Raw genomic sequence first — 19,500 nt, 5'->3', positions numbered from 1 at the left:
AATAGCGTGTTCCATACAATAATAAATATTTGAAAATTTTCAGTTCTAAAATAAGCAAATCTTATAAGTAGGTACTTCGAAGGAAACGCAGTCGGCTGCAGAATGGCATTACCACTTTCCAAACAAAATCCTTTGCGACCCTCTCTCGCTAAGCCCCGCCCAGAACCCCAAAAAAATGTAGGCCGTAAAACCCAGGTATACGTAACAAAGGGTCAATTGCGGGTCAAAAAATTTACTCCTATCGATTATATAATAAGAATTTCATATTTTTGGAAACACTTCTTGAGAAAATTAGAGATTGACTAAATTAAATAAACTTAGTTTTTGTAAATTATTATCACAGGTAGTCATAAATTAAATAAAATAGCCCTATTTATAAAAACTAATAAAAATGTATAAAATTAGAAAAAAAATTCTTTATTTTTCTCTCATCTGTTATGTACTAAAATTAATCCTATTGACATAAACAAAGATATTTATGATTTTATTAATATATAGCAGAGGTGGCCAACCTGAGGCTCTTTGGAGGATTATTTGTGGCTCTCGATAAATGTACCCCCGTTCCCTTTTCATTCCAAAATTATCAGGAGATCTACACAAATGTATCATAGTCCAGAATTTTCTTTAACACGAGCTTCATCACAAATCAGAGCAATTACAATACTATATATATATAGTATTGTAATTGCTCTTCATTGTCAAATTGCCAAATTGTAGTAAAAGTCTGTTAGTGTAACGATATATACTACTTTGATTATAATAAACAATCAATTTTTTTAGTAAAAATTTATTTATTTAAATTAAATGCTTAATTTTAAGCAGTAAAATATAATTTATTTAATAAAATTTTTAGTTTTCAGCAGGTAACTTATGATCTGTAAAAAATATCTAAAACTTTTTCGGAGATAAATTGTAGGAAATTAAATTCTCTACAAAAAATGTCATATAAAATTTTCTCATAAAGTTGATGGTTGCGTCTGAAAATGAGAAAAATGTCAAAATTTTAAATCAATCCAACTTTAATGTTAAATAACTTTTGAAAAAATGAATATATCAAAAAACTGTAAGAGACATTGTTTGTAGAGCGTTAAATTTTCTATAAAAATCTGTTTTGGTCATTTTGAGATATTATCTTTAACGAAAGAAAAATTTCAAAATCAAGAGAACACCGTTCCCGTCTTATTTAAACAGGAAATTAAAATTACGATTTTTTTACCATTTCCAATAAGATTTTCGATATAAATAAGAAAAAAACAAATTTGTCGATTTTTTTGAAACAGTCTAATATATATTGTTAAATTATTTTATATTTATTTATAATTATTTTATATATATTTAATAAAATTTATATATTTTAAATTTTGGTTTATATTTAGTTCTTTTATTTCATCTATAAATATTAAATATAAATGCACAAAATGTATTATATATAATACGATGTAAATTTATAAATAATAATTTTATAATAATATAATTATACTACTACTCAAAAATTTTTAAATTTACAGAAGTGTTCTACAATTATTGCGTTGAGATGGTCACACAAAATTGTTACTTACTAAAATAACAATAAATGTAAATTTGGGGATAATTTATGTGAGCCCGCTTGTTCAGGTCGCAAACGAAACTCGACCTTAGGGTGGTAATGGCATTCTGCAGCCGACTGTAAGTCACTTTACATTATGGATCTTGGTTTCAAAGCGGATTATAACTGCTAAATGTATTCTTAGTATGCTCTTTTTTCATACAATTTTAGGATGCTAATGGAGAATTGAGAATCCCCGACTTATATTCAATACGAGTATAACCTAGTAGTTTCTAAACAAAAATAGAATTACGCAGAATGTGTCACATAAGATGTAATAAAATGTTTTGGAGTTATTCATATCCTGATTTAGGTGATACTATTAACGAAGAAGGAAGAAAGTGATTTATGGATGTAAGAAGTCTTTGGAGAACTTTATTGAATAAATTTTAAAGAATATCACTGTGTGAACTTGTTTATTGAGTTGTAATCACAAATAATAAATACCCTCATGAAAGAGATTTATACACAGCATCCTTTAATTTTAAGAATAACACGTATACAGTATATTACTAAAAGTTTCCTACGTCTTCAGGATGAAAGACTTGTGGCACCTCAGCAGTAAATCATTTTTTTTCCAAATTGATCAAATAATTAGATTTTTTTATAAACAGTACATTAGTTTCTACCAAACAAAAAACCTTCAAGGTTCTTGCCCACTCAAAGTAACTTTAAAGGCAGTCATCGTCGAACTGTAAATTAAAATTCTTTCAGTGAAAAGAGACTATTCTCGGAGAATTGGGTCACTTCAACCTGTTCGTCTATCGAGGTTAATTGATATCGTCTCGAAATTTTTTATCGGTCTGGCGTACAACCGGGGCCTCTTGATGTTTTTATTTACCGGTATTATGTCACGATCTTTTATCAATATTTTAATTTCTCCGCGGAAATGCTAGGTACAATTAAATTGAATCGATAGAAGAACATCCATTACTGATTTCATACCAGAAAGGCCGAACCTGAATTCGTCCTGCGGACGCTATCTACGAGCGCAATTAGCTAAATTGCGCCTGCCAGTCATGTATTAATTCCAGAAAACCCGTTCACGTCAAACAGGTCCGTGTAACGGCTTTTATAAAAAGTGAATGAGTCTTGTCGAGAGGAAGGGCGCAAGGGGGGACCGCAATGGCATGCCAGCGCCCAACAGGAGATGGTTGCATCGCGTTCAAAATAATGGGAACCGGTCGAGTGGATCGAGCAGGAATTCAAATGACCCAATGCGTAGAAAAATCCAGATGTCCGCCATCTGAAACTTTGCCAAGCAACGACACAAGGGCTGAATCAGCAGGAACGTATTTTGTTAGGTGGGATTATAAAGGCTCCAAGATGGGGATCGTCTTTGTAGTCGGCATCACCTGCGATATTGTAAGACAACAAAGAACTTTTTTATGAATAAAAGATCAAGTACATAAATGTACTCCCTAAGGATTTTTAAAATTCTACTCAGAAAATATAGAGTATTTAACGAAAAGTTATTGATTTGATGTAAACTATACAAATTTATGGCTTCAGCAGTAAAATTGAATTTTACGTGAACACCACGTTATCACTAAAAGTAAACTTTTCAAATTCACCACAGTTACACTTAATGCAAAGTGGAAGAAGAGTGTTCTAAAAATACGGCTGTGTAGTACAATTAACAAGTCGGAGCATACATTAACATGAATTTGTTTGTGTATGTGATTTGGTGCCTTTCCAAGTAATAAATCAGCCAATGCAAATCTCACGGTTTGCCAATTCGCGATGCATTGTAATTGGTGTTAGTGATCCTGCGACCTTCGAATAAAACATGGCTAATTAACAGTTTGTGTGAAACTGTTTTTTTCCTATGAAATCAAATACGTTCCCCAAAAGTTATTTAAAAAACACTTATTTGATAAAATTTAATCAAATTAACATGTTTTATGTTCACCAGGGATGATTACTCATTGGAAGAGGATTAATCTAATTTTCTTAAAAGTTACTTGTTAATTCCGTGTAATTTATTTAGTAACTTCATGTTCTTTATTAACAACGACTTGTACACTAACTCAATTAGTTCTGTCTCAATTAATTTAAATTAGTTGCAAATGTCTACCAGACACAGCCCGAGGTTTGGCTTAATAGCCAATAGGAACATTTCGTTTAATGCAATCAGCATAATTTTCAATTAAGCCGATTTCTCTATCTTTTAACAATAAGCGTCTCTTAGTGGTTACGCATTCGTACTGGAATGTGTGAGTCGCTTAAAATCGACAACAACGCATATCTCATCCGAACAGCCAAAGTGCATAAATGTCCTATTGTTGCGTGCGGGTGGAGGACAACAGATAAAGATACGTCACTGGTCCTTGAACTCCATTCTAGAGCGGCCATAAAAGTGCCACAGCTCCACAAGGAAAATGGGCGGCGTTGCCGCCTTTCGATCTCGAGGGCCTTGGAATATATGCGTGGGTGTCTCCGTTAAATTGTCCAATTTAAACCAAATTATAACTTCGGAGCAGGTGTCAAAGTTGCCCCATTTATTTTCGTTTATTACCTTAATTGTTAAATGTAATATTCTTTCGGAGTCATCAAAAAATAACAGTTTTATTGAAAGGATAAATCTATTCAATTTTCCGTTGGAAAATCTTATCCCCCAACTATGATTTATCCCGTGCTTGATCCACTAAAGCTCTCCAATCATTCTTCTGTAGCATAAGCAATTCATATTGAAACATGAGGCAGAAAAATCTCTTTGATATAAAAAAGGATGTTATGGAGCTATCATGACTTCTACTCCGAACAACCGAATAAATTTGTTCAATTTTTTACTTATGACTGTCTACAACATTCAACATTTAATTTAAATTAGTAATTAATATTAAAATGTGAATGACATTTAAACAATTTAATTACGTAGGTGCCATCGGAGGGTATTTGGTAAATTCTTTAGTGAATTAATAAATACGTTTGTGAGAAAAACGCAATATTCACGCCTGACAATGCACATCGGCCTTTGTTCTAGGGGTAGGTCCATAACGGCGTCGCGTTCCCTTGCACTGTGACACCTTTAATCAATACCCAGCAGCAACACCCGCCATGTGGAGGCTTATATTGATCCGATCCACAAATCCACCTCCCAACTCTTGCTCCACACTGCTCTTTGTCCGTCCAGTCAGCGCCTTTCCGATCTCACCATTTCCCTTCACTTATTTAGCCACGTCGTAAATCGGTTTTAATTAAAGCCGCACGCACTGCACGCACACAATTTTTCTAATGGTATTTTGGCACGAACGTATTGGTTACAAAAACCGGGTATGAAAGGAAAACTGTCACGGAAGGAAAATGTTGTGGCCGAGATGGTCTGTATTTATAAGAAGAGCAGCTCCTGTTTTTGTCGTGTTTAAAAATATAATTAGAAACCCGTGATGAAGTTATGTAAAGTTTTATGCGGTAATAGAGCCGTCCGCCTACGCAACCACCCCAACAGACAGTTTTGTAGGATTACAGAAGCTTGTGATTCATTAGGTCAGCACATTTTAACTTCCAGACTTGTATAATTCAGTAACAAATTTGAAATTATAACACAATATCATTTAAGTCAAACTATAAATAAATATTGAAACGAACTGTATTTAATTTTAATTTTCTGAAAATTAGAAAACATTTATAGAACATTTGTGGAACAATTTAGGAAGTTGCAAATCTAAATTCAATGTAATTTATGTATTCTAAATCAATTACATTATAAACATTTTTATGCATTCAAAAAAGTAAGCCATACCGTTCTTATTTATAATCGGCTGTAAGTTACTGTATATATTTACTTTTTAATATTTGTTTATATGCTTGACGTACCAGTTGACGTCAATTCTAATTATCACCTGGCCATAATTTGCATGAAAGTATGTTCCTTAATGATCACGCATCAGAACATTATAAGTACGTGACGTTTTTAAGTAAACAGTATTATTATTCCTTGCAGAGATTTAATCTACAAAAAAATCTTTAATTAACTTAAAATACGAGTATTAATCTAGTAGTTTCTAAACAAAAATAGAATTACATCGAATATATCAAAAAAGATTTAAGAAAATGTTTTGGAATTAAGTCATTAAATAGAAGAGTTGAGATTAATTACATTTATTTTATAAGTATCCTTATATTTAAGTTATACTATTAAAGAAAACTGTTTTCGGACAGGATTCTTTTGGAATAATTTCACTTGGAATGTGTTTTAAAGATTATCATTGTGTAAAGTCCTTTTTGTAATTTATCCATTAAGAAGCTGTAATCACAAACTGTAACATCATCCCACAGATGAAAGTAATCTATAAACAGCTTCGTTTAATTACTTTGACTCTTTCACAACAAAAAATTTGAGAACTTTATGATTAGTTTCTGGATATACAAGTTTTAGTAAAAGTTAAATTGGCAATTTAAATTTTAAGATCGATTTCGCATTTCTATTTAAAAATCACCTCGTTTCCACATGTTTACAGTTCCGAAGTGAACGTCGCCATAAAATGTGATGGGTAGTTTGCACGTTGAACAGAATTTTTAAGTTACCAACCGCTACAACCCTGGATCACCTTCTGTCCAAAATATGCATGTTCCGCTGCCAGGAACGTGACCCGATTCGAAACACCCAAAAATTTAAGATGAATACGTGACCAGGAGTTGGAGAGCCTCCTCCATAAATGTGTGGGATCAGAAATTTAATATAGTATAGGTTGAATATGTTCAGGTATATCGAAATTTCGTCCTATCGTATACTTTCCATGTTGATTTATAATCTTCAATGCATACAATAATTTAAGATGAATACGTGTACAGGAATTGGGGAGGTTTCTCCATAAAAATATCTACATGGGATGAAAAAATTAATTTAGAGTAGTTTGATTATTTTTAGGTATATCAAAATTTCGATCTGTCATACACGTTCCATGTTGATTTGTAATTATAACTTCAATACATACAAATAGGTGGAGAAGTCAATTTTGGTATAGAAGGTTGACACAACATTGGATTGCTTTTGTTTACTGACGTTTTCGATTAGATGGACTTCAAACATATAATGTATAAATCAAATTCATTTTTAACTGCCCAAATTACTGGGAATTGTTTTCAGTATCAATTAACAACAAGTATAAATACATAAACAAATATAGAGTTAAATCGATTTACGAATCATCAGAATATATATATATATATATATATATATGATAGATTAGCGACTGTTAATCTGTCTTTTTAGTTTGATTAAAACACTAAATTCACAATAATACGCTTTATTACAACAAACGTAGTTTAACCCTCGACATCTAAAGCTTGACTGCCTGGTTCTTTCTTAAGAACTGCCCCGAATATTAAATGTAAACAAATACTTCAGATTTGCTTATAAAACAAAACTAGTCTAAATAGATGTGAGCACGTCGCATCGGTCCATCGGTGAAGGTGATGACGTAAGCTAACACGGCCTTCCTGACATGTGGGGCGTCCTCGACCCTTCCACAGTTTTGCAAAGATTCACCTGACACCGGTAATCTGTAAACATTATAACAGCAGTACAAGCTCAAAATATATTCGAAGAACTAAGTCTAAACCTTATTTCATTTAACAAAATAGACTGTTATGTGGCACAGTTAACAACCACTAGAAGCTCAGAGGCGGCTCAACCATCAACAGGTCTGTTACACCCATGACTCTCAAGTGCTATCAAAAGATACCATATTCTAGCCAGGAGCTCAGAGGCGGTTCAACCACTACCAGGTCTATTACCCGCTTGTCTCACAGACCCAGAACACAACAATCTAAGCCTGCAGAGCAGGGACCTTAAAAATAGCCTGCCGAGCAGGGACCTTTAAACATAGCCTGCAAAGTAGGGACCTTAAACATAGCCTGCAAAGTAGGGACCTCAAACATAGCCTGCGACGCAGGGACCTTAAAAATAGCCTGCCGAGCAGGGACCTTAATCATAGCCTACTAAGCAGGGACCTTCACATATAGCCTGATACACAGGGACCTTAAACAGCCTACTAAGCAGGGACCTTTACACACATTCACACATCAATCTTATTAAATAAATCTATATCCATCATACCTTATAGAATTTCTGTATCTGGCCAGGTTCGTAACTGTTCATGCGCTGCTATTGTAGTTCTACCTCGGCTGCCAATCCTTCGGAGTGCGTACCTCTCATTAGGTAAACAATGCGTTACCTCAAAGGGTCCGTGATACTTTGGTTTCAACTTTCCTCTATTCGACAGCTAATAGCGACATCTAATCCTAACGAACTTGCTTCTGTATGTAGTTCGGTTGACAATTCCAGATCAAAAATGTTGAAAATCGGATAAGAAGTCAATCGTACATTTTCACATTTACATGTCCATTCAAACGATTTTCCCTCACGTAACAGTGCAGATATCGGTGCTGTTAAAATTGCAAAGTTTTTCACAAGATGTCTAAAATATCCAGCCAGTTCTTTTTCGATCACACCTAAATATTCCACAGATGTTTGGAAAAAGTTACATTTTTGTATATTTAAGGGCGTCAATGTCCTTTCTTAAGACATTCTTGAATGGGTCGAGCAGGGCACATCATCAACATAAACAAACGTAATATCGTCTTTAAGTGGTCCAAGGGCTTTAACGATGGCGCTCTGATAATCTGATGGAGAGTTTATGAGATCAAACAGCATTCGGTTGTTCTTTTATTTCTTTCGTAACCCACTCGTCCATTCCTGACAAATTCAAGTCATATTCCTCAAATGCAATTTCTAAATCTTACAAGTCGAAACTGCGCTGCAGCCACACTTAAACCTTCTGCGCAGCTATCTTCAATGTTGCTTGAGTAGTTTGGGCGTTGGCCATTGTCGATAAAATTTCCATGTTTTGTTTTTGGAATCTGTTGTTACTTTCTTGCTGCTAGTCTCTCTCCGATGCACTTTCGGTAATGTTCACAACGTTCGGACTCACTGCGCGTTTGTGTTTTTCACTATTGTCTGTTCGTTCACAAAGAAACACAAAAAAAAAAAAAAAAATATTTTTTTTAGGTCCTTTCTTCCGGAAATAATTCACGAGAAGATATCCTTTATCCCACTTCTGATGATAGATTAGCGACTGTTAATCTGTCTTTTTAGTTTGATTAAAACACTAAATTCACAATAATACGCTTTATTACAACAAACGTAGTTTAACCCTCGACATCTAAAGCTTGACTGCCTGGTTCTTTCTTAAGAACTGCCCCGAATATTAAATGTAAACAAATACTTCAGATTTGCTTATAAAACAAAACTAGTCTAAATAGATGTGAGCACGTCGCATCGGTCCATCGGTGAAGGTGATGACGTAAGCTAACATATATATATATATATATATATATATATATATATATATAACTAGGTATGTGGAAGAATGGGTGACTCCGGAAAATTCGTCAGTGAAACTCCCCCTCTCGAGTCGTGGTATAGTTCCCGATGTCCGGGCGTTAAATCGACTTTCTGCGCGTACGTTCTGCGCAATTGAGCATAACGTCGCGTCGATAATGCAACCAACGATTGCCGCCGCCACTCGCCGCCGTCCGATCAATCGTCAGACGCATCAGTCTACGTTGTTGTCAAACTGGGCAGATTTCGAGAAAATTCTCAGTTACTCCATGAATTTAAATCAGTCACAATCATTCATTTGTGGAACAGAATTGTACCAAATATTGATTTGCTGCCATTTTGAGAGCAATATCAAAATTCCAACTTTAGAAAATCCCCTGTGTATGTTTAGCATGGATGGTTTTCATAATCTCCTCTTCCGACGAATTTAATATCAACCAAATAGTTTGTAACAAATAGATGATAGTCCTATTGGTTAATTATGTCCACTTCTATTAGATAACATTATTCAAATGATATAGTTGTTCAACAGCTCAAAAATGTTCGGCCCAATGGGACTCCTAGAAAATGCACACACAATGCATAAATTTTATGTCTATCAAGAGTGGTAAGCTCACCGGTTGGATAGTTGTTTGTGAAAGAGATTATCTTAGGTGATCCGTTTTTTTTCTCAGTTACCATCTGCGTCAAAGCGTTTAAGCCATAATTCATAAAAGGAGAAGGAATGAATTAGACTTTTAGACATTATCAATAACTGTCTAGAGTTAAAGTTGTGCTTATCCTGAAACTCTTCAAATTTCCTCTTAAACATATTTAACTAACTAAATGTCGTAGGACAACGAATGAGTATATTTATTAAGGAATGCCTTTAATTTAAATAAGTAGCGAATATTAGAAATGTGGTTTTTCTGCTGAGTTTACAAATTATGAAAAAGTGGAAGAAGAAAATTCTCCCATAAACATGACAACTTCGCATTAAACGCAGGTGGGCCCGCGGAAAAGCCCGGCCCCGATGTAGTGCACAGAGTCGACGGCCCCTTAACAAACGACAAATGTACACGCACTCCGCCTCCGCTGCCGACGCCGCCACCACCCGCTTGTCCGGTGTGTGTATCGTGCGAAGGAGCGATCGCAACAGCCCTTCCCATTCGAAGTGGGTCAAACGAAACCGGGACACCCCGGCGTTATCTTGCCCGCGATACCACACATTGCCGCTAAGGTCAACGGGGCGAATTCAACAGTTGCAATTGCCGTACGACACGGATATGTCAACCGTCAATTGGCTTTTGTGTCTATTAATGTATACTACTTATTCAGTTATGTCGCTTTTTTACTGTTGTTATGTAAACTAATTTGTGAACATAAATTAGAAAGATGGTATGTCGTAAAAGGAAGTGTCACTATTAAAATGTTTTGTACTCAAAAGGCAGAGGCATTTTATATATTTTAAGATGGTTATTTGTTTCGAAATCTGTTATTAGACTTACAGAACATTAACTTAAAGGGTAAATATGTCGTGTCCATACTTTCGCCAGTAGTATTTTTAATTAACAATTTATGCATTAGTACGTTTGCTTTAATTGGCTTTCATAGTTTTAATGAGATCACACTAAATAATAAATAATAGGAAGCAGTCAACTTTTTTAACTACAATCCACTTTGTGAAAAAAGTTTACCGTCAAAAATGTCTGAAAAATGTTAGTAAAATACATTCTTGTTTAAAAAAAACTATTTTCAATTAATTTTAAATAAAATAAAAAACATACAAAATTATAAATAAAATGAAAAAAAAAAAGTAAAAAAGGTAACTGCCTCCTGTGAGGTTTGAACTCACGACCCCTGGTTTACGAGACCAGTGCTCTACCACTGAGCTAAAGAGGCTATATATTCTTTTGTTCGGTATTCATGCTGATATACTGTATAATCAGAAATATTTTTTGTTTAATAAATATAACTTTTTCTTTATGAAAGTAAAATATGCATATTGAATAATAGCGCAATTCTAAAAGAAAAATGATGCAGAACAAGGAAAAACTGTGAATTTAATTTACTATTTAGTAAGTTTCAACAATTTAATATTATTTAATGTTTAAATATAAAATATCTTCTATAAACATTTTTTATTATTAGTTCCCAAACCATAAATTGTAATCATTGACCATATTTGTGGAAGGGTTTTAAATGTATACGGGGTGATTTGTGAACTTGGATGAACTTTGGAAACTTACATAGGACCATTTTTTATTGCAAATTTGAATTTTGCAGAATGTCAAAGAAATTATTTTTTCTTTCCTATTTTACTTACTGAGAAGTAAGTCGAAGATGAGGAGAGGGGACGTAAGTAAATCTTCCTGAAAGGTAAGAATTCTCCAGTTAATCGAAATTTTTTTAGCGAAAAATGTTGGTTATTTGCTAGGAACGCATAATCTAAGAATTCGTATTAGAATCTATATATTTTTAGCTACGAATCCGAATCTGCATTAAAAAATAATTATTTTTATTTAAGATTTCCAACTTATATCCTGTCCCACCTGTATACATAGGGGAGGAATACCAATTTTATCACTAATGTATTTCCCCTAATTAATTGACAAATCTTGATTGTGGGTATTTCTTTTAAAGGATACTTGTTACACAGGATGTAAATTAAATTTTTGAATTATTTCATTTAATTTTACACTATCAAAATGGTACTAATCTGGACTGATTAATTTTTAAAGATAAACTGTGTATATAATATTCATCCATCCTTATTTTAAATCAATTTAACAATTATTTAGTTTTATATAGAAGTCCTACATATTTTTATTGCTTAATTACATTATTTTTTTTACGTAAATAGTAACATGGTCATGTTAAATTAACATTTTATTACTTTAGTAAAGTATCTGATGTATTAAAAATAAAAATAAGCGGCAAATTAATATTCATGTAATAATAATAAATTGATATTGACAGTTTGTACATTCATACGTTCCAGAATCGGATATGTCGTTGTTGAACGTTGCGAAACAACGACGTCTTGAATCCCCCAGACGTGTGGCCCTATTTCTTTGACCCCTACCCGGACCCGCAGGGTGCAGATGTCTTTAGGCAGCTGAATGGCACGAGGCAGACGCGCCCCGCAGTCCCTACCGTCTTTGTGTCACGGCAAATGAGGGATCCAAGAACACGCGCGTTCCATTTGCCATTTCGCCCCTTTTCCCCTTCCGGTTTTCACATGCCCGGGTCGATAGAACTGTCGAACTGTTTGATTTTTATTCCCGACCTGACACCTTTCCCAATTTTTTTTTGAATGACAAATGCAGTTGCGACATTATTTTTGGAGTGTAAATTATATGAATTTCGAGGAAACTAAATTTTTAACAGTTTTGTTTCTTATCTCTCAGTATTATCAGTATCAGTGTAACAGACTATGTATGGAAACTATCACAGAGTACATTTTAATTAATTTTATTTAAAAATAAATATTAAATATCCAGACGATGACTGCTGATAATTATTTGTAAAGTCACATTTTTCAAAATTTCAGATACATGTTGCAGAAGGCTGACTATAATATAAACGAATGTACTTTTGTAATGTAAATCATGTACAAATACCTGAACCATAACAAAAAAAAAAAATTAAAGCAGTCTTGTTTATGCACGCTTTTCTTAAAGGAGCTTGCGAATATTGTATAGGGGGTACTAACAAAGGGTGAGGATCACACGCCGCTTGGCAAAGATACAAAGCAAGTGACCGTGATTACACAAGCATTTACCGGAATGTCCACGTGTACCATTGTTAAATACGCAAGAAAACGACCCTATTACGCTTTTTTGGAAGAGGCCAGGTAGAATATTCTTTGAACAATGGCCAAAATCCATTCAAAGTTAACAATGGATTCATTTTTAATAAATGCTCAAAATAGAAAAGTAAACAGGCAGAAAATCTTGTGTACGTATTAATTGTTGAAGACCCTCATATTCATTTAAATTTCATAATTGTTTAACCCTGTTTCTTGTTTCTATTTTAATTTTGAAAAATTCCATATAAACTAACTTTTAACACTTTTAAAATTAAACAGTTTATAGTTCAATGTCGATTTTAAACATCAGTTTACTTTATACCAAATTAATATAAAATAATTAAAAGTTACAAACATTATGTTACATAATTGGTTCACGTAAAAAAATCAGAATGGACGTGTTAAAACCAGAGACGCAATTACAATAACGAAAATAAACAATGGGTCCATTATCTAACCGGTATTTTAACCAAGGTCGTCATTTTAAAATGGTGAATTAAATTTTTGCAGTCATTATTTTCATTAAGTTCCGCAATTTACATCTAAAAGTTTCTATTTACACCGGGCAAGGTCGAATGTGTTATCTTCGTTAGGTGTGAACACATTATCTTATGTATATATAATATATTATGTGCATGTTCAGTCGTATTACTATTGTTATATTAAAAATAGGCTAGATTAAGATATTTTTTGTGTAAAATGAAGGGTTTTTTTAATTATACTTTAATTACCTCAATCCAAAATATCAAGATACTCTGATAATTCTTAATTATTTTTTTGTAATTTGTCTGATAATATCCTGATACTTCATTAACTAGTTTTAGCTTAATTGCTAATTAATAATCATAAAGTTAGAATATACCTACATATTTTATAAAGGAAATATGTACACAATATTATTACCTTTTCATACATAATTAAGAACTTACTTACCTCATCTCACATGTGAGAACCACAAAAAATTTCCATAACACAACACTTAATAAAACTTAGCAAAAATAATCTTATAACAACCGATGTCAATATAACTTATCACTTAAGTAAGTAAAGTTTTATAATTACTTTATTTACTTGTTTTCTCAGATAAGTCAGGAAGTGCATTAAAAATGTCTTATCTTCATTTCCTACTCTATTACTTACCCCACATTTTCCACAGCCGCAGGTTGAGAATCTATATAAAACAATTAAAAGTAATTAATATTAGTTTTTGATATGAAAAATGGCAGTGCAAAAAGGTGCTGGTGTTAGAATAAACAAAAATAAATACATCTTAGCTTGATATTTAATTTATAATACATTTCAAAATTCTTATAAAATTGATAAAACCACTCGTTTACAGTCGTGATAATTTTTTACGTTTTAAAAATAAGTCGTTGTCCATGACCTAGCCAACTTTTCCCAGCGCGGATCTACAACATTGGCGTCACCTCTTTGCCGTTCGTAAACCCTGAACGCCTGTTCGCGGATTTATGTATGTCTGACTGGATTGTAATATTGGAAAGTTATTGCAAAAATACTTTCGCAACAAATAGTAAGTTTTAACATGACGTTAACGGAATGGGATTTTAAATAAAAATACCGTTGCATGTGTGTATTTCATATTTAAGGCAAAATATCTAAATTGTTTACAGTGTGGTGCAGTGCATTGTGTTTGATTGCGTAAAAATGTTAACTCACTTGGGACGTTTGGATCACTTGCGACTTGTGTTACCTCGGCTTGCTCGATCGGTGGCTCTTTAATTTCTTCCTCTGAAATTATGTTCGTTTTTAATTTATTTTATGGTTCTCATTCAGTCTTACATACCTTCGAAATTTGTTACTGCTATTTCGCTGCTAGATGTATTATCCGAAAAGGTTGACGTACCTACGCTAGTTTTCTCTGAAATTTCATATAAATTTGTAATATACTGTCTCAACATAACATAATATTAATATTTACCTTCTTTATTCTCTGATGTTGTTTCAGCTTGAGTCTGTCCCTCCGATTTAGTTGGAGACTTTAATTCAACTTGTTCTAATGGAGGAGGAAATACACTATCATCAACTTGTTGTGATTTGGAAGATTCTGAATCAGAAATTTCAGTAACTTGATTTTTTTCTTCATCAGGTTCTTCAGAGTTATCGACAGATTCTTGTTCGCCATCTACATTGGCTTTCTCTTCTTTTTCCAAATCTTTATTTGAGGATTTACTTAAGCTTTCACTTTCATCACTTTCTGAACTTTGTAGCTTTTTTGTGGTCATAAATGAAACAGTTATGTCATTGGACATATTGTAATCCCCCTTATAAAGAGGTTGTTTAACTAAAGAATCAATTTCTGAGGATTTACGAAAATCGGAAATTTCAGACTTCAAATTGCTCACATGTGTAAGTTTATCAATATCATGTTGTTGTTTAATTTTATTTAACTCATCTTTTATTCTTTGTATGTTATTGGAATATTCTTTGACATCTTTCTTAATTTTTTTAAGCATTGAAACGCCTTGAAACATGGTTCTACTGTCCTGTAATTTAAATACTATCTGGGGAGCATTACTTGTCCTTTCAACATTTTGATTTGAAAAAGACACTTCAATTGGGGGAATTTTATACTGTGCAATTTCTTTTTTTAAATTTACCACATGCTTATTATTTTGATAATCATAATGTTCAGGGGTGTTTTTATTTGAGCATTCATTAGAAGTAGTGGAAGTGAAACTATTTGAATCCAATATATGATTTTTTTTAGGCTTTGGTTGGGTGGAATTTCTAACGGTCAACTGTTTGTTTAGGTACTTTTTTTCTGGTACTGGCTGAACAAAGCTTTTACTTACTATTCTTTTTTTATTATACTTTGGGAAAGGTTTAGTAATTTCCTTCTTATAGTTATCCATCAGTACACTGATTTCAGGAAAGTTAATACAATTTTTAAAGCATCTCTCAGTGATTGGTACTTGAAAGTGTTTAACTCCCTCCACATTTTGTTGCTTAAGGTCTTGTTTAGTTGATATCGCAGTTTTAGACACATTTGATTTTTCAGGCATCTTCAAATCAATCCGGAAAGTGGGGTTATGTTTTAACTTCTACCCGGTAATATGTATCACTCTCGCACAATTTAATTGACATCACAACGTAAAACGCGTTTCACGAACTATGGTTTGATAATGAAACAACACAATGTTTACACTAACATCACATTTCATTTAGACAAAACTTGAAATTTATGGCGGTAACGCGAATGTTTAAATGTTTGTGTTTACAAACATTGACATAGAATTTACGGGTATAAACCGAACTCAATACTTCATGCGCCATCTATTTATAAAGTGTTACATATAGTTACAGAAATTTACTAAAAATATCTTAAAGAAATTTAATTGATTGAAAAATAATCTATTTAACAGATATATCTAAAAAGAACAATAAAAACAACTTCATAATGTGTGTGTGATAAATATTTGTTTGAATAACCCACCACACGTCATCTATTGATGACTTTATGAAGTGTCAGTTTAGTTTCAAACCAAATTTCACAGTCGTTGATAAATGTCAACAAAGTTATAGATTATCGAGCATGTAAAAAAGTTATTTAACAATTAAGTAATTTCAATTCATATATAAATAACGAAAATGAGCGTACCTCTACCCCCCGGCGCCGGTCTAGAAAGCATCGACGGAGAACAAATTAAGACAGTAAGCAATCCCCTAATTAGACACGAGTTTTCCTAACCTAAAAATTTTATTTTCAGTTCAAAGACTTTTTAATATCATATAATAAATTAACTGAACTGTGTTTCACCGATTGCGTCTCAGATTTTACTTCAAGGAATATTAAGGGAAAAGAAGTAAGCAAAAATTTTATGTTATGTATGGTTTATTAAATAATTTTCATTTTTAGGACAAATGTGCTCAGAACTGTTTAGAAAAATTCCTGAAAGTTAACCAAAGAATTTCTCAACGTTTTCAAGAATTCCAAATTTTAGCTAACGAGAATGCAATGGCTGCTGCTCAAAAAATGGGCGCTAGTTAAAATGCATAGTCAGTTATTTTAGTCTACTTGTTGTTATTTATAAATATAATAAATATTTAGTAATAATCTCAGTTTTTTCATGTGATAAGATTCAGTCACTCCCCATTGTATTTGTAGTTATATGTTGAAACATTTCCAAGATATTTTCTTTCTTGTTGAATCATCAATGTGGTTTAATTGCACAGCATCATTATCATCAACTTGAGTATATTCTAATTGAATGTGGTTATAAACTGCGTTTATTAATACTGATATTGCCTCATCTAAAACAAAAAAGTTCATAACAAATTTATATAATTTTTCTTTATTACCTAAATTTTGATTAGTTTTTGCTGAGGTTATGAACCAGGCCAGAATATCATTTCGTTTGCAATACTCGCATATCTCTGGAGGTATGGTGTCAAATCGTATATCACCTTTATTTGCTAATAAAACAACTGGGATATTGCAACCTCCTGGTAATTGGGTTTTTCTGCGTAGGTCACTAAGCCACTAAAAATCACGTGTGTATGTGATGTTTCTTATATAAAAAAAGGAGTAATTAGAATATTTGTATTGTATTTTACTTCATTATAAATATTTCTGGTTTTAGTTAACTGGTATTAAATTAAAGTTAAAAAAAACTATTTTAACTACATTTATATAAATGTTTAGTAAATATAAAATAAATAAAATTTAAATTCAACAAAATATTTTTAATTATAGATTTCTAATTTTAAATACAATAAATTTACAAAATTTCATCAGTGGTACAAAACTTTTTAATTTATACATACCTTATCAACTGATTGAAATGTCTCAGGTCTTGTCAAGTCGAACACAATTGCAGCTGCACGGCTATAAAAAATTAATAAAAATAGGAAAAAAATATAATTTTTGTACCGTTTAGATTAATGAGTCTATGTATATTCATTTTAAATAATGATTCATTTTTAAGCAAATTTTTCTCTACAATTTATATTACAATTAAATTCACAATAAATTATGTAGGTCAAGTAAAAAATTCCCACTAAATAATCAGTGACGCCTGCGATTCTAATCTCCACTACGATTTCAATCATAAACCACTTAAAATTGACAATTGTAAAATATATGTAAAGTAATGTTTTCTGAAAAAAATGGAAACTGTTTTTTGACGTTATTATTTTTTGGTATTTGAATCGCCCTCGGGAACATTTTGAGCATACGCACCAGCGTCGTTTTTGCTAGGGTAGGGGCAATTACGTCCGCTAAATGCGACCATTCATTGCATTGTATTTTTAGATACCACGTGTATCAGTCGGGAGCATAATTACGTATAGTTTCTTCTTGTTTATCTGATAGCTTAAGACTAGATATATGATCCTCAATACTTACGCATGCCTATAGAAAACACCTGTTAACGAATTAAACTTCTCGTGACCTGCTATATCCCAAATTTGCAGGCACACTTGTGTGTCTTCTGATAACTCCAATGTTTTTACCTTGAAGTCGGAACCTATTGTTATGTGGTATCTTTCCGAAATTTCACCTGTACATAAATATAAGTGACGTGTATTTCAAAAATATCACTCCCAGATTTATTTATAAAAAGCACCTTTCCCCATAAAAAATACCAAGAAGTGAAAATTTACAAATGTATGAGGTGATCATTGTATTTAGAATACATAAATGTCATAATTGAAACGAATTTAAAAAATTTTTAAACAAATACGACGCCAATACTTTTGAAGTCATATATTTAATCTTCAAATTATATAAAACTTGAATGCTAAATTATTACACCACAAAGATAATAATACAAACAACAAATATTTGTGGTACACATATTTATCTATTAATTGTACAATAGTATGCATAGTTTCATTTAAACAAAATAAACAATAAGCAAATTCATTTTAAAACATTTCTTATAAAATATTATTTTTTTTTTCATCATAATATTTTACCATTAATTTAATTAATTAGTCAGGTGTTTATTTAACAAACATATTACGTCTTTAAACTGTTTGTTATATTATATCATTAATGAAAATATTTAATATATTATGTTACTTATCATTCTAGCAGGAAATCCACGAACTTGAAAATGGTTCTAGTCCTTTTATTGATTATAAAAGTATTCGAGGAATTTGCTCAAAATCGATTTTTAAGGAATGCGGTCTAAACACTTCTACGAAGTATTAGCAGTGTTTTAGAATAATTTTAGTTTGATTAAGCTTAGATACAATATAAGACTTACCTTCGACATATCGATTTATTATTGATGTTTTTCCTAAAAAATATTAATCTCAAATAAATAATACACATGTCATATATAATCAACAGGCAAGATAAATTAATAAATAATTATGGAGTTAATAAATACTTAATTGAGTTGAAATAAAAATTGAGTGTAATTATTTACAAATTTAACACAACTTGATTCCAATTAATTAACAATATTAATTAAATAAAATTACTTACCAACTCCATAATCACCAATAATCACAAATTTATAATTTAGTTCATTTTTATAAATCTTTCTGGTACACTCATTTATGGCAGCGTTTTTGTCCATGATTATAGGTTAATCAAAATTTATTTATGCCCAACTGTTTATCACATCTTATCTTCGTATCAGATGCGACCGTCTCACGTTGTCTAATTCAAAAGCGTTAAATCAGGTAAAATATTATTATTTAGTTCACCCATCTAGTGACATGAGTCCATACTATTAATAGCGAGTAGTTTACAGAATACTGTAACAAAATAATCGGTTAACTTTGATCAATGGTATTATTTCCGTA

The 19,500-nt window shown here is 32.1% G+C and overlaps 3 protein-coding genes and 1 non-coding gene across 4 annotated transcripts in view; 1 reads left to right on the top strand and 3 right to left on the bottom strand.

Annotated features, from left to right (window-relative positions):
* LOC109596468 (uncharacterized) overlaps nucleotides 1-15,949 on the bottom strand; it is a 56,085-nt gene extending 40,136 nt beyond the window's left edge. The window contains exons 1-4 of the mRNA XM_049969889.1: nucleotides 14,663-15,949; nucleotides 14,528-14,602; nucleotides 14,401-14,472; nucleotides 13,864-13,894 (exon numbers count right to left, since the gene is read on the bottom strand). Of these exons, the coding sequence (XP_049825846.1) occupies nucleotides 13,864-13,894; nucleotides 14,401-14,472; nucleotides 14,528-14,602; nucleotides 14,663-15,746 (1,262 nt within the window). The 5' untranslated portion in view covers nucleotides 15,747-15,949. The remainder of the gene's footprint in view (nucleotides 1-13,863; nucleotides 13,895-14,400; nucleotides 14,473-14,527; nucleotides 14,603-14,662) is intronic.
* Nucleotides 10,743-10,814, bottom strand: Trnat-cgu (transfer RNA threonine (anticodon CGU)). Its single transcript has one exon. It is a non-coding gene; the product is annotated as a tRNA-Thr (tRNA).
* A 261-nt stretch (nucleotides 15,950-16,210) lies between the features above and the next one.
* LOC109596461 (mitochondrial import inner membrane translocase subunit Tim9-like) lies at nucleotides 16,211-16,798 on the top strand. Its single transcript, XM_020012012.2, has 3 exons — nucleotides 16,211-16,395; nucleotides 16,452-16,547; nucleotides 16,601-16,798. The coding sequence occupies exons 1-3, from the start codon at nucleotides 16,333-16,335 to the stop codon at nucleotides 16,730-16,732; spliced, it is 291 nt and encodes a 96-aa protein (XP_019867571.1). The 5' UTR covers nucleotides 16,211-16,332; the 3' UTR covers nucleotides 16,733-16,798.
* Nucleotides 16,799-16,849: 51 nt separating this feature from the next.
* LOC109596460 (ras-related protein Rab-38-like) lies at nucleotides 16,850-19,337 on the bottom strand. Its single transcript, XM_020012011.2, has 6 exons — nucleotides 19,178-19,337; nucleotides 18,954-18,986; nucleotides 18,089-18,242; nucleotides 17,509-17,569; nucleotides 17,044-17,224; nucleotides 16,850-16,995 (listed from the first exon to the last, which is right to left on the bottom strand). Exons 1-6 carry the CDS (start codon nucleotides 19,269-19,271, stop codon nucleotides 16,850-16,852), a joined length of 669 nt encoding a protein of 222 aa, XP_019867570.2. The 5' UTR covers nucleotides 19,272-19,337.
* Nucleotides 19,338-19,500: the final 163 nt, after the last annotated feature.

The sequence above is a fragment of the Aethina tumida genome, chromosome 7 (assembly GCF_024364675.1).
Source record: "Aethina tumida isolate Nest 87 chromosome 7, icAetTumi1.1, whole genome shotgun sequence".
Taxonomy (NCBI): Eukaryota; Metazoa; Arthropoda; class Insecta; order Coleoptera; family Nitidulidae; genus Aethina; species Aethina tumida.
The sequence above is the reverse complement of the archived record's forward strand: the minus strand, read 5'-3'. Positions and strand labels throughout refer to the sequence as shown.